This window comes from Nerophis ophidion, linkage group LG12 (assembly GCF_033978795.1).
Source record: "Nerophis ophidion isolate RoL-2023_Sa linkage group LG12, RoL_Noph_v1.0, whole genome shotgun sequence".
In the NCBI taxonomy this organism is placed as follows: domain Eukaryota; kingdom Metazoa; phylum Chordata; class Actinopteri; order Syngnathiformes; family Syngnathidae; genus Nerophis; species Nerophis ophidion.
In genome coordinates this window covers 61,662,569-61,677,121 of record NC_084622.1, presented here as the reverse complement: position 1 = coordinate 61,677,121, position 14,553 = coordinate 61,662,569, and the positions used below count along the sequence as shown (strand labels likewise).

The following is a 14,553-nucleotide window of genomic DNA, read 5'->3' as shown; positions in this document are numbered from 1 at the left end:
AGTGGCCACGCCCGGGGATAATTTTTGGTGATTGAACCCCCCCAATTGCAACCCTTGATGCTGAGTGTCAAGCAGGGTCCCATTTTTATAGTCTTTTAGTATGACTCCGTTTGAACTCCCAACCTTACCGATCTCAGGGCGGACACCACAAGGTTCCTGAACCGGGGGACTGTGGCTCCTCCTCCTCCTCGACTGACATGGAACTTAAAACCTGCCGTTTTATGTCGTGTGCTTCGAACACATGGTCATTTGGAACCCTCGTTGCCCCAAAATATCTGTCAAACAGAACGGTGAACTTGACCCTTCTGAATAGGTTTTACCTCCGTTTTTCTTACGGTTTGTTGAGTTAGCTCTGGATTGATACTTGGACATGACGAAGGAGGTATTTGATGACTAGAAGAGTTTACAGGTTGTGTTTTTTGGTTCAATCCCAGAAAGACCGTGACTTAAAGTTTAATCCTGGCTTTGTAGATAAACTTAGACCAAGTCTGAGCTCATGTTTTTGAAGTTGAACCAATTTCCTCGGAATTTTCAACAAATTTCGAATGTTTTCTCCCGATGTACGTCTTCAGAATGTGCTTGTTCTATTTTTGGCCAAAGTAAAACAAAGAAAACAACCTGAGAGTTGTCTTTATTTTTAAGTTATCATGCCATGATTTTACCATTGGAAATAGATTTCCCTCCTTTTGAAGTTGAACCAATTTCCTCAGAATTTTCAACAAATTTAAAATGTTTTCTCCCGATGTACGTCTTCAGAATGTGCTTGTCCTATTTTTGGCCAAAGTAAAACAAAGAAAACAATGTGAAATTGTCTTTATTTTTAAGTTATTTTGCCATGATTTTAATATTGGAAATAGATTTTGCTCCTTTTGAAATTGAACCAATTTCCTCAGAATTTTCATCAATTTAAAATGTTTTCTCCCGATGTACGTCTTCAGAATGTGCTTGTTCTATTTTGGGCCAAAGTAAAACAAAGAAAACAACCTGAAGTTGTCTTTATTTTTAAGTTATCATGCCATGATTTTACCATTGGAAATAGATTTCCCTCCTTTTGAAGTTGAACCAATTTCCTCAGAATTTTCAACAAATTTAAAATGTTTTCTCCCGATGTACGTCTTCAGAGTGTGCTTGTCCTATTTTTGGCCAAAGTAAAACAAAGAAAACAATGTGAAATTGTCTTTATTTTTAAGTTATTTTGCCATGATTTTAATATTGGAAATAGATTTTGCTCCTTTTGAAATTGAACCAATTTCCTCAGAATTTTCATCAATTTAAAATGTTTTCTCCCGATGTACGTCTTCAGAATGTGCTTGTTCTATTTTGGGCCAAAGTAAAACAAAGAAAACAACCTGAAGTTGTCTTTATTTTTAAGTTATCATGCCATGATTTTACCAATGGAAATAGATTTTCTTCCTTTTGAAGTTGAACCAATTTTCCCAGAATTCTCATCAAATTTCAAATGTTTTCTCCCAATATACGTCTTCAGAAAGTGCTTGTTCTTTTTTTGGCCAAAGTAAAACAAAGAAAACAACCTGAAGTTGTCTATTTTTAAGTTATCATGCCATGATTTTACCATTGGAAATAGATTTTTCTCCTTTTTGAAGTTGAACCAATTTCCTCAGAATTTTCAACAGATTTAAAATGTTTTCTCCCGATGTACGTCTTCAGAATGTGCTTGTTCTATTTTTGGCCAAAGTAAAACAAAGAAAACAACCTGAAGTTGTCTTTATTTTTAAGTTATCATGCCATGATTTTACCATTGTAAATGGATTTTTCTCCTTTTTGAAGTTGAACCAATTTCCTCAGAATTTTCAACAGATTTAAAATGTTTTCTCCCGATGTACGTCTTCAGAATGTGCTTGTTCTATTTTGGGCCAAAGTAAAACAAAGAAAACAACCTGAAGTTGTCTTTATTTTTAAGTTATCATGCCATGATTTTACCAATGGAAATAGATTTTCTTCCTTTTGAAGTTGAACCAATTTTCCCAGAATTCTCATCAAATTTCAAATGTTTTCTCCCAATATACGTCTTCAGAAAGTGCTTGTTCTATTTTTGGCCAAAGTAAAACAAAGAAAACAATGTGAAATTGTCTTTATTTTTAAGTTATTTTGCCATGATTTTAATATTGGAAATAGATTTTGCTCCTTTTGAAATTGAACCAATTTCCTCAGAATTTTCATCAATTTAAAATGGTTTCTCCCGATGTACGTCTTCAGAATGTGCTTGTTCTATTTTGGGCCAAAGTAAAACAAAGAAAACAATGTGAAATTGTCTTTATTTTTAAGTTATCATGCCAGGATTTTACCATTGGAAATAGATTTTGCTCCTTTTTGAAGTTGAACCAATTTCCTCAGAATTCTCATCAAATTTCAAATGTTTTCTCCCAATGTACGTCTTCAGAAAGTGCTTGTTCTATTTTTGGCCAAAGTAAAACAAAGAAAACAACCTGAAGTTGTCTATTTTTAAGTTATCATGCCATGATTTTACCATTGGAAATAGATTTTTCTCCTTTTTGAAGTTGAACCAATTTCCTCAGAATTTTCAACAGATTTAAAATGTTTTCTCCCGATGTACGTCTTCAGAATGTGCTTGTTCTATGTTTGGCCAAAGTTAAACAAGGAAAACAATGTGAAATTGTTTTTATTTTTAAGTTATCATGCCGGGATTTTACTACTGGAAATAGATTTTGCTCCATTTGAAGTTGAACCAATTTCCTCAGAATTTTCTACAAATTTAAAATGTTTTCTCCCGATGTACGTCTTCAGAATGTTCTTGTTCTATTTTGGGCCAAAGTAAAACAAAGAAAACAACCTGAAGTTGTCTTTATTTTTAAGTTATCATGCCATGATTTTACCAATGGAAATAGATTTTCTTCCTTTTGAAGTTGAACCAATTTTCCCAGAATTCTCATCAAATTTCAAATGTTTTCTCCCAATATACGTCTTCAGAAAGTGCTTGTTCTTTTTTTGGCCAAAGTAAAACAAAGAAAACAACCTGAAGTTGTCTATTTTTAAGTTATCATGCCAGGATTTTACCATTGGAAATAGATTTTTCTCCTTTTTGAAGTTGAACCAATTTCCTCAGAATTTTCAACAGATTTAAAAAGTTTTCTCCCGATGTACGTCTACAGAATGTATTGTTCTATTTTTGGCCAAAGTAAAACAAAGAAAACAATGTGAAATTGTCTTTATTTTTAAGTTATCATGCCAGGATTTTACCATTGGAAATAGATTTTGCTCCTTTTTGAAGTTGAACCAATTTCCTCAGAATTTTCAACAGATTTAAAATGTTTTCTCCCGATGTACGTCTTCAGAATGTGCATATTTTATTTTTGGCCAAAGTAAAACTAAGAAAACAATGTGAAGTTGTCTTTATTTTTAAGTTATCATGCCATGATTTTATCATTGGAAATAGATTTTGCTCCTTTTGAAGTTGAACCAATTTCCTCAGAATTTTCATCAATTTAAAATGTTTTCTCCCGATGTACGTCTTCAAAATGTGCTTGTTCTATTTTTGGCCAAAGTAAAACAAAGAAAACAATGTGAAATTGTTTTTATTTTTAAGTTATCATGCCAGGATTTTACCATTGGAAATAGATTTTGCTCCTTTTTGAAGTTGAACCAATTTCCTCAGAATTTTCAACAGATTTAAAATGTTTTCTCCCGATGTACGTCTTCAGAATGTGCTTGTTCTATTTTGGGCCAAAGTAAAACAAAGAAAACAACCTGAAGTTGTCTTTATTTTTAAGTTATCATGCCATGATTTTACCAATGGAAATAGATTTTCTTCCTTTTGAAGTTGAACCAATTTTCCCAGAATTCTCATCAAATTTCAAATGTTTTCTCCCAATATACGTCTTCAGAAAGTGCTTGTTCTATTTTTGGCCAAAGTAAAACAAAGAAAACAATGTGAAATTGTCTTTATTTTTAAGTTATTTTGCCATGATTTTAATATTGGAAATAAATTTTGCTCCTTTTGAAATTGAACCAATTTCCTCAGAATTTTCATCAAATTAAAATGGTTTCTCCCGATGAACGTCTTCAGAATGTGCTTGTTCTATTTTGGGCCAAAGTAAAACAAAGAAAACAACCTGAAGTTGTCTTTATTTTTAAGTTATCATGCCAGGATTTTACCATTGGAAATAGATTTTGCTCCTTTTTGAAGTTGAACCAATTTCCTCAGAATTTTCAACAAATTTCAAATGTTTTCTCCCGATGTCCGTCTTCAGAATGTGCATATTTTATTTTTGGCCAAAGTAAAACTAAGAAAACAATGTGAAGTTGTCTTTATTTTTAAGTTATCATGCCATGATTTTATCATTGGAAATAGATTTTGCTCCATTTGAAGTTGAACCAATTTCCTCATAATTTTCTACAAATTTAAAATGTTTTCTCCCGATGTACGTCTTCAGAATGTGCTTGTTCTATTTTGGGCCAAAGTAAAACAAAGAAAACAACCTGAAGTTGTCTTTATTTTTAAGTTATCATGCCATGATTTTACCAATGGAAATAGATTTTCTTCCTTTTGAAGTTGAACCAATTTTCCCAGAATTCTCATCAAATTTCAAATGTTTTCTCCCAATATACGTCTTCAGAAAGTGCTTGTTCTATTTTTGGCCAAAGTAAAGCAAAGAAAACATCGTGAAGTTGTCTTTATTTTTAAGTTATCCTGCCATGATTATACCATTGGAAATAGATTTTTCTCCTTTTAGAAGTTGAACCAATTTCCTCAGAATTTTTAACACATTTAAAATGTTTTCTCCCGATGTACGTCTTCAGAATGTGCATATTTTATCTTTGGCCAAAGTAAAACTAAGAAAACAATGTAAAGTTGTCTTTATTTTTATGTTATCATGCCATGATTTTACCATTGGAAATAGATTTTCCTCCTTTTGAAGTTGAACCAATTTCCTCAGAATTTTCAACAAATTTCAAATGTTTTCTTCCGATGTACGTCTTTAGAATGTGCTTGTTCTATTTTTTGCCAAAGTAAAACAAAGAAAACAACCTGAAGTTGTCTTTATTTTTAAGTTATCATGCCAGGATTTTACCATTGGTAATAGATTTTGCTCCTTTTGAAGTTGAACCAATTTCCTCAGAATTTTCAACAAAATTAAAATGTTTTCTCCCGATGTACGTCTTCAGAATGTGCTTGTTCTAGTTTTGGCCGAAGTAAAACAAAGAAAACAACCTGAAGTTGTCTTTATTTTTAAGTTATCATGCCATGATTTTACCATTGGAAATAGATTTTGCTCCTTTTTGAAGTTGAACCAATTTCCTCAGAATTTAACAGATTTAAAATGTTTTCTCCCGATGTACGTCTTCAGAATGTATTGTTCTATTTTTGGCCAAAGTAAAACAAAGAAAACAATGTGAAATTGTCTTTATTTTTAAGTTATCATGCCAGGATTTTACCATTGGAAATAGATTTTGCTCCTTTTTGAAGTTGAACCAATTTCCTCAGAATTTTCAACAAATTTCAAATGTTTTCTCCCGATGTACGTCTTCAGAATGTGCTTGTTCTATTTTGAGCCAAAGTAAAGCAAAGAAAACATCGTGAAGTTGTCTTTATTTTTAAGTTATCATGCCAGGATTTTACCATTGGAAATAGATTTTTCTCCTTTTGAAGTTGAACCAATTTCCTCAGAATTTTCAACAGATTTAAAATGTTTTCTCCCGATGTACGTCTTCAGAATGTGCTTGTTCTATTTTGGGCCAAAGTAAAACAAAGAAAACATTGTGAAGTTGTCTTTATTTTTAAGTTATCATGCCAGGATTTTACCATTGGTAATAGATTTTGCTCCTTTTGAAGTTGAACCAATTTCCTCAGAATTTTCAACAAAATTAAAATGTTTTCTCCCGATGTACGTCTTCAGAATGTGCATATTTTATTTTTGGCCAAAGTAAAACTAAGAAAACAATGTGAAGTTGTCTTTATTTTTAAGTTATCATGCCAGGATTTTACCATTGGAAATAGATTTTGCTCCTTTTTGAAGTTGAACCAATTTCCTCAGAATTTTCAACATTTAAAATGTTTTCCCCCGATGTACGTCTTCAGAATGTGCATATTTTATTTTTGGCCAAAGTAAAACTAAGAAAACAATGTGAAGTTGTCTTTATCTTTAAGTTATCATGCCATGATTTTACCATTGGAAATAGATTTTGCTCCTTTTTGAAGTTGAACCAATTTCCTCAGAATTTTCAACAGATTTAAAATGTTTTCTCCCGATGTACGTCTTCAAAATGTGCTTGTTCTCTTTTTGGCCAAAGTAAAACAAAGAAAACATTGTGAAGTTGTCTTTATTTTTAAGTTATCATGCCATGATTTTACCGTTGGGAATAGATTTTCCTCCAGACGTCCCCCGAGCTAAAATGACTTTGACACCCCTGAGATAAATAAATCCTATTCACTGCTGCTTGCTCTTTATTTCATATTGTGAGGTCCAGAAATGAAATGTACCTGAATCATGACAAATCAGCAGCTTTTTTTTCTTTTTATTACAGTCTTTAATATGTCATAAACTTCTTTTGTTAAGTCAATGATCCCTGAAGGAAAAAGACAGTTCTCGTGAAATAAAAGTAAGGATTTTCACATGCTTGATGATATCGTACAATGATGATTTTTCCTGTGTTATGGCAATAATCTCAACTAGGGTTGTGTGGTCCTCCTGTGTTTTTATATTTGTATTTCAATACATTGTTTTAATTGGTTTTACCCTTTTAATTATATTTATTTTTAGATAGGTTTAATATGTATTGATTTTGTTTTTATTCAGTCATTGGTGGAGCTAAGAGTAGTATTGGAATCTTGTTTTTAATATTTTTGTGCAGCACTTTGGAAACATTTTTGTTGTTTAAATCCATCCATCCATTTTCTACCGCTTATTCCCTTTCGGGGTTTAAATATGCTCTATAAATAAAGTGGACTGGATTGATTAAATTGGTTGTGCGGTATACCGGTATTAGTACAGTACCGCGATATTAATGACTCATATTCGGTACTATACCATCTCTGAAAAGTACCTTATTTTTTTTGGCATCACAATATCTTCTTTTGTTTTTAAAAAAGTGTATATTATGTTTATAAACTCAGGAAATATGTCCTTAGACATATAAGGACTTTGAATATGAACAATGTATGATCCTGTAACTACTTGGTATCAGATTGATACATACATTTTTGGTATCATTCAAAACTAATGTAAAGTATCAAACAGAAGAATAAGTGATTATTACATTTGAACAGAAGTGTAGATAGAACATGTTATGAGAGAATTTAAGCAGATATTAACAGTAAAGGAAGAAGTAGATCATAGGTGTCAAACTCTGGCCCGCGGGCCAAATGTGGCCCGCTATGTAATTTCATTTGGCCCTTGAGGCAATATCAAATTAACATTAGAGCTGCTGTAACACCGCATTCACCGATTTCCCGGGAGATTCTTGAATTTCAGTTCCCCTCCCGAAAATCTCCCGCTGCAACCATTCTCCCGAATTCCACCCGGACAACAATATTGGGGGTGTGCCTTTAAAGGCACTGCCTTTAGCGTCCCCTACAACCTGTCGTCAAGTCTGTTTTCCCTCCTCGCAAACAGCGTGCCGGCCCAGTCACGTAATATATGTGGCTTCTACACACATGTAAGTAAATGCAAGGCATACTTGATCAACAGCCATACAGGTCACACTGAGGGTGGCCGTATAAACAACTTTAACACTGTTACAAATATGCGCCACACTGTGAACCCACACCAAACAAGAATGGCCAACACGTTTCGGGAGAACATCCGCACCGTAACACAACAGAACAAATACCCAGAACCCCTTGCAGCACTAACTCTTCCGGACCCCCACCTGAGCCCTGACAGTAACTGAGAAGTAAAAAGGCCTGAATGGTTGATTTATTCATTATTTTATTTTCAAATGTATTAGCCTCTGGAAAAAGGTGATGTTAATATTTACCTCAGAAGGCTGCAAATACAAAAGAGGCATTCAATTTTTATTTAAATTTGATTTGATATGCCATTGATATTTTTTAATTATTATTTTAAACTCAATTTTGCATGTCACTATAAAGTTATATAAGCCTTGCTTGTTCAATATTCAATGAAAAACTTTTTTTGGTCCTTAAAAGATTCATTTGTTCAACCTCGGCCCACGGCTTTGTTCAGTTTAAAATTTTGGCCCACTCTGTATTTGAGTTTGACACCCCTGAAGTAGATTAATAATTCATTTTCTACCACTTGTCCTTAATAATGTTGACAAAATAATAGAATGATAAATGACAAAATATGTGACTGCGTACGTCAGCAGCTAAATTAGAAGCCTTAGTTTGTTTATTTACTAATAAAAGACAAGTTGTCTTGTATGTTCAATATTTTATTTAAGGACAAACTTGCATTAAGAAAAGTATGTTTTAATATACCGTAAGATTTTTTTGTTAAAATAAAGCCAATAATTCAAATTTTTTTTGGTCCCTTTTATTTAGAAAAGTATCAAAATCATTTTGGTACCGTTATCAAAAACACAGTTACACAATGCAAAAAAAAAAAAAAGAGTTAAAGCTGCTGCATGTCACGTTTACAGGGTCCTCACACCCGAAAGAGCCGCAACCATTGTGACCCCCCCTTCAGCTGTTTTAATCCTTTTAGATTGCAACGATCTCTCCTGGGTGGGCACGCGGCGTGGGCATGTGCATCTGTGCGAGGCAGCCGTGATTGAAACCCGTAAAACCCAATTACTGTTTTTTGAGCCGCAATGTTTGCAAAATATTACTTCCAATTATGACAAATTTAGACATTTATTAGTAAATATGCTGATGACTTTAAAGCAGGGGTGCCCACACTTTTTCTGCAGGCGAGCTACTTTTCAATTGACCAACTCGAGGGGATCTACCTCATTTATATATATCATTTATATTTATTTATTTATGAAAGAGACATTTTTGTAAACAAGTTAAATGTGTTTAATGATAATACAAGCATGTGTAACACATATAGATGTCTTTCTTTCACGAAGACAAGAATATAAGTTGGTGTATTACCTGATTCTGATGACTTGCATTGATTGGAATCAGACAGTAATGATGATAACGCCCACATTTTCAAATGGAGGAGAAAAAAAGTTGTCCTTTCCGTACAATACCACATGAAAGTGGTCGGTTTTTGGCATCTAATTCATCCAGCTTCCATACACTTTACAAGAAAAACATTGGCGGCAAATTCCGTAGCTTGCTTGATTGACATTCACGGCACCCGAGGGTCTTGTGAGATGACGCTGGCTGCTGCCAGTTCATTATTATGAAAAAATGACAGAGAGGAAGGCGAGAAACATTTTTTATTTCAACAGACTTTTGCGCCGTCCCTTCCGTCAAAACTCTAAAGGCCGACTGCACATTTCCTATCTTCACAATAAAAGCCCTGCTTCATGCTGCCTGCGCTAACAAAATAAGAGTCTCGGAAAGCTGGCGTGCACAAGTGATGTGCACGCCAGCTTTCTGAGGGATCGCTTGTGCACGCCAGTTTTCCGAGACTCTGTATTTAGTTAGCGCAGGCAGCATGAAGTATCGTGAGATTTTGAGCCAAAACCTCCTTCCATCAGTGAGAGCTTTGAATGGTTGACCAAATATTTATTTTCCACTATAATTTACAAATTATTTAAAATTCCTGGATTTATTTTTCACATTCTGTCTCTCACAGTTGAAGTGTACCTATGATGAAAATTACAGACCTCTGTCATCATTTTAAGTGGGAGAACTTGCACAATCGCTGGCTGACTAAATACTTTTTTGCCCCACAGTACATCTCTAAAGTAATAATACTCTTACTTGAGTACAATTTATGGCTACTCTACCCACCTCTGTTTATTTGTAAAAAGCACTTTACATTGAGTAAACAACCTCAAAGTGCTGTAGTGTATTAAAAAATAAAATAAAAACAAAAACTAGAACAGCCAAATAGCTAGAAGTAGTATGCATTTACCTAAAACAAGGTTTTTCTGAGAATCTTGCCCTTTCTGTTTTGGAAACGACATGAATGTTTGTGCCATTGTTTAATAACTTTAATAAATACAATTTTGGTCAATTGACTTAGTTGTGATTTCCCTCTCTGCATGAAAGTTTAAAAGTAGCATATATGAATGCAGTATGAAGAATGTTTTAATGTAGACACACAGAATCATCATACTGCTGTGATTATATGCATCAAGTGTTCATTCAAGGCTAAAGCAAAATACCGAGATATATATATCGTGTATCGCGATATGGCCTAAAAATATGGCGATATTAAAAAAAAGCCATATCGCCCAGCCCTACTTCATTGAAGTGAAGTGAAGTGAATTATGTCCGCTAACTTTTTGCAACTCAACGCCAAAAAAACGGAAATGCTGATTATCGGTCCTGCTAGACACCGAACTATTTAATAATACAACTATAACATTTGACAACCAAACAATTAAACAAGGCGACACGGTAAAGAATCTGGGTATTATCTTCGACCCAACTCTCTCCTTTGAGGCACACATTAAAAGCGTTACTAAAACGGCCTTCTTTCATCTCCGTAATATCGCTAAGATTCGCTCCATTTTGTCCACTAAAGACGCTGAGATCATTATCCATGCGTTTGTTACGTCTCGCCTCGACTATTGTAACGTATTATTTTCGGGTCTCCCCATGTCTAGCATTAAAAGATTACAGTTGGTACAAAATGCGGCTGCTAGACTTTTGACAAGAACAAGAAAGTTTGATCACATTACGCCTGCACTGGCTCACCTGCACTGGCTTCCTGTGCACTTAAGATGTGACTTTAAGGTTTTACTACTTACGTATAAAATACTACACGGTCTAGCTCCATCTTATCTTGCCGATTGTATTGTACCATATGTCCCGGCAAGAAATCTGCGTTCAAAGGACTCCGGCTTGTTAGTGATTCCCAAAGCCCAAAAAAAGTCTGCGGGCTATAGAGCGTTTTCCGTTCGGGCTCCAGTACTCTAGAATGCCCTCCCGGTAACAGTTCGAGATGCCACCTCAGTAGAAGCATTTAAGTCTCACCTTAAAACTCATTTGTATACTGTAGCCTTTAAATAGACTCCCTTTTTAGACCAGTTGATCTGCTGTTTCTTTTCTTTTTCTTCTATGTCCCACTCTCCCCTGTGGAGGGGGTCCGGTCCGATCCGGTGGCCATGTACTGCTTGCCTGTGTATTGGCTGGGGACATCTCTGCGCTGCTGATCCGCCTTGACATCTCTGCGCTGCTGATCCGCCTCCGCTTGGGATGGTTTCCTGCTGGCTCCGCTGTGAACGGGACTCTCGCTGCTGAGTTGGACCCGCTTTGGACTGGACTCTCGCGACTGTGTTGGATCCATTGTGGATTGAACTTTCACAGTATCATGTTAGACCCGCTCGACATCCATTGCTTTCCTCCTCTCTAAGGTTCTCATAATCATTATTGTCACAGACGTCCCACTGGATCATTATTGTCACCGATGTCCCACTGGGTGTGAGTTTTCCTTGCCCTTATGTGGGCCTACCGAGGATGTCGTGGTGGTTTGTGCAGCCCTTTGAGACACTAGTGATTTAGGGCTATATAAGTAAACATTGATTGATTGATATAGCGCTTTTCTCTAGTGACTCAAAGCGCTTTACATAGTGAAACCCAATATCTAAGTTACATTTAAACCAGTGTGGGTGGCCCTGGGAGCAGGTGGGTAAAGTGTCTTGCCCAAGGACACAACGGCATTGACTAGGATGGCGAAAGCGGGAATCGAACCTGCAACCCTCAAGTTGCTGACACGGCCGCTCTACCAACCGAGCTATACTGCCCCTATTGCCTTTTCCTTTCCGTTCTGTTCATTTTTGGTTTAAGCGTTACATACCTTTTTTTTACCTGCACCCTGCCTCCCGCTGTGCTCTGCATATTGGGATCACGACAAACCATTCCGACTTCTACCAAGCAATGAACTACCTGCTGCCACCTACTGATACGGAGTTGTACATGGTTCCCTTGCCGAGCTCCATACAGCACAGACACTAGAACACAGATTATAATTATTGATTTGCAAATAATATTTTTTGATCCAATTAGGTGAAGTTGCATCATTTCCATATCTCGCGGCCCACCAGTGTGGTTGGAAAAACACGGGTCTATTTGACACGCATGAGTTGCTCCGCTGCCATTTTGCCGACCCTGCAGAAACCATTACGCTGAATAATCCTATATCCTATTGATTGGGTCTGTAAGTGTTGTGGTCGTACCTCGTGGATGCCAAAGTGGGCGTAGGAGTCGAAGTAGTAGTCCTTTGAGGTCATCTCCTCGGGGTTACATGGCTTGGCCATCTTGCCCCGTCCAGAGCAGTTGGGAAGGCCGGCGGCGTGTGGCGTGTGCGGCGGTAGAACAGGTCTTGGTGTCGGCTGCTGGATGGAAGGCACAGGCTTTGGCAAGGAGGCGGGCTGAGCCGACCGCGATGGAATGATGCGGACCGGCTGCGGCTGTGGCAGCTATAGAAACAGCATATGGTTAAAACCACGCATTTTCAAAACTGTATGTGAATAACACACATCAACTTATTTCCTGGAATTGATAGCTTGCAGTCGCAGATAACTGACCCCAGCAATATGTTTGGAGGAGAAAAGGTGAGGCCTTTTAATCCCAGGAACACCACATCTTGTCACGCGTTCGGCGCACTTGTTGCCACTTCGTGGATGCACACACTACCAGTCAGCAGGATTGCAGGTAAGAATATGTTTTAATATAATAAAACAAAAGAACGGGCTTCACGGTGGCAGAGGGGTTAGTGCGTCTGCCTCACAATACGAAGTTCCTGCAGTCCTGGGTTCAAATCCAGGCTCGGGATCTTTCTGTGTGGAGTTTGCATGTTCTCCCCGTGACTGCGTGGGTTCCCTCCGGGTACTCCGGCTTCCTCCCACTTCCAAAGACATGCACCTGGGGATAGGTTGATTGGCAACACTAAATTGGCCCTAGTGTGTGAATGTGAGTGTGAATGTTGTCTGTCTATCTGTGTTGGCCCTGCGATGAGGTGGCGACTTGTCCAGGGTGTACCCCGCCTTCCGCCCGATTGTAGCTGATAGGCGCCGGCGCCCCCCGCGACCCCAAAAGGGGAATAAGCGGTAGAAAATGGATGGATGGAAAACAAAAGAACACTGGTGCAAAAAAGGAGAAAAACAAAGCGCGTGCCAATGCACGGAAAGCTAATGCTAAAAACGTAGCAGGAAACAGAAATCATTAAACGACGTGCCACACAGCGGAACTTAGCACAAAATAATCGAGGGCAGAAGGATACAAAACGTGACGTGTTGCGGGAAGCAAGTAATGGACCGAGGACGAACTGAGGAATCAGGTGGGCTTAAATACACAAATAATAATCAACAACAGGTTGCATGTTCTCCCCGTGAATGCGTGGGTTCCCTCCGGGTACTCCGGCTTCCTCCCACTTCTAAAGACATGCACCTGGGGATAGGTTGATTGGCAACATTAAATTGGCCCTAATGTGTGAATGTGAGTGTGAATGTTGTCTGTCTATCTGTGTTGGCCCTGCGATGAGGTGGCGACTTGTCCAGGGTGTACCCTGCCTTCCGCCCGATTGTAGCTGGGATAGGCGCCAGCGCCCCCCGTGACCCCGAAAGGGAATAAGCGGTAGAAAATGGATGGATGGATGGAGGTGTGACAGGAGCCCGTGAGGAGGAGCACAAAACGTTGCCATGGTGACTAAACAAACGGGGAAGTGCTCAAACACAAGGAATCGGCAGAGTCCAGAACTAAACATGAACAAAGACATCCATCCATCCATTTTCTACCGCGTATTCCCTTTTTGGGGTCGCGGGGGGCGCTGGCGCCTATCTCAGCTACAATCGGGCGGAAGGCGGGGTACACCCTGGACAAGTCGCCACCTCATCGCAAGGCCAACACAGATAGACAGACAACATTCACACTCACATTCACACACTAGGGCCAATTTAGTGTTGCCAATCAACCTATCCCCAGGTGCATGTCTTTGGAAGTGGGAGGAAGCCGGAGTACCCGGAGGGAACCCACGCATTCACGGGGAGAACATGCAAACTCCACACAGAAAGATCCCGAGCCTGGATTTGAACCCAGGACTGCAGGAACTTCGTATTGTGAGGCAGACGCACTAACCCCTCTGCCACCGTGAAGCCGAACAAAGACATATAAGCGGCAAAACAATAAACGATCCGCATACCGGATCGTGACACATCTACCGTCAAGCATGGTGGTGGTAGTATTATGCTCTGGGCCTGTTTTGTTGCCAACGGGACTGCTTTTAAAAATATCGGATACATAAAGGGAGTGGAGGAAATGGCATAAATAGAGGCGCTGAGTTAAAAATGGGTAACAAACTGACAAAGCTTAAAGGCCTACTGAAAGCCACTACTAGCCACCACGCAGTCTGATAGTTTATATATCAATGATGAAATATTAACATTGCAACACATGCCAATACGGCCGGTATTGGCATCAAATTCTACAGTTAATGATGCGCGCGCTCTGAGATCCGAGAGCCAGTTCCAGCTGGTGGTGCCCAAGAC

The 14,553-nt window shown here is 38.0% G+C and overlaps 1 protein-coding gene across 1 annotated transcript in view; it reads right to left on the bottom strand.

Moving 5' to 3' along the window:
• LOC133563670 (protein arginine N-methyltransferase 8-B) overlaps window positions 1–12,474 on the bottom strand; it is a 73,510-nt gene extending 61,036 nt beyond the window's left edge. The window contains exon 1 of the mRNA XM_061917936.1: window positions 12,244–12,474. Within this exon, the coding sequence (XP_061773920.1) occupies window positions 12,244–12,324 (81 nt within the window). The 5' untranslated portion in view covers window positions 12,325–12,474. The remainder of the gene's footprint in view (window positions 1–12,243) is intronic.
• Window positions 12,475–14,553: the final 2,079 nt, after the last annotated feature.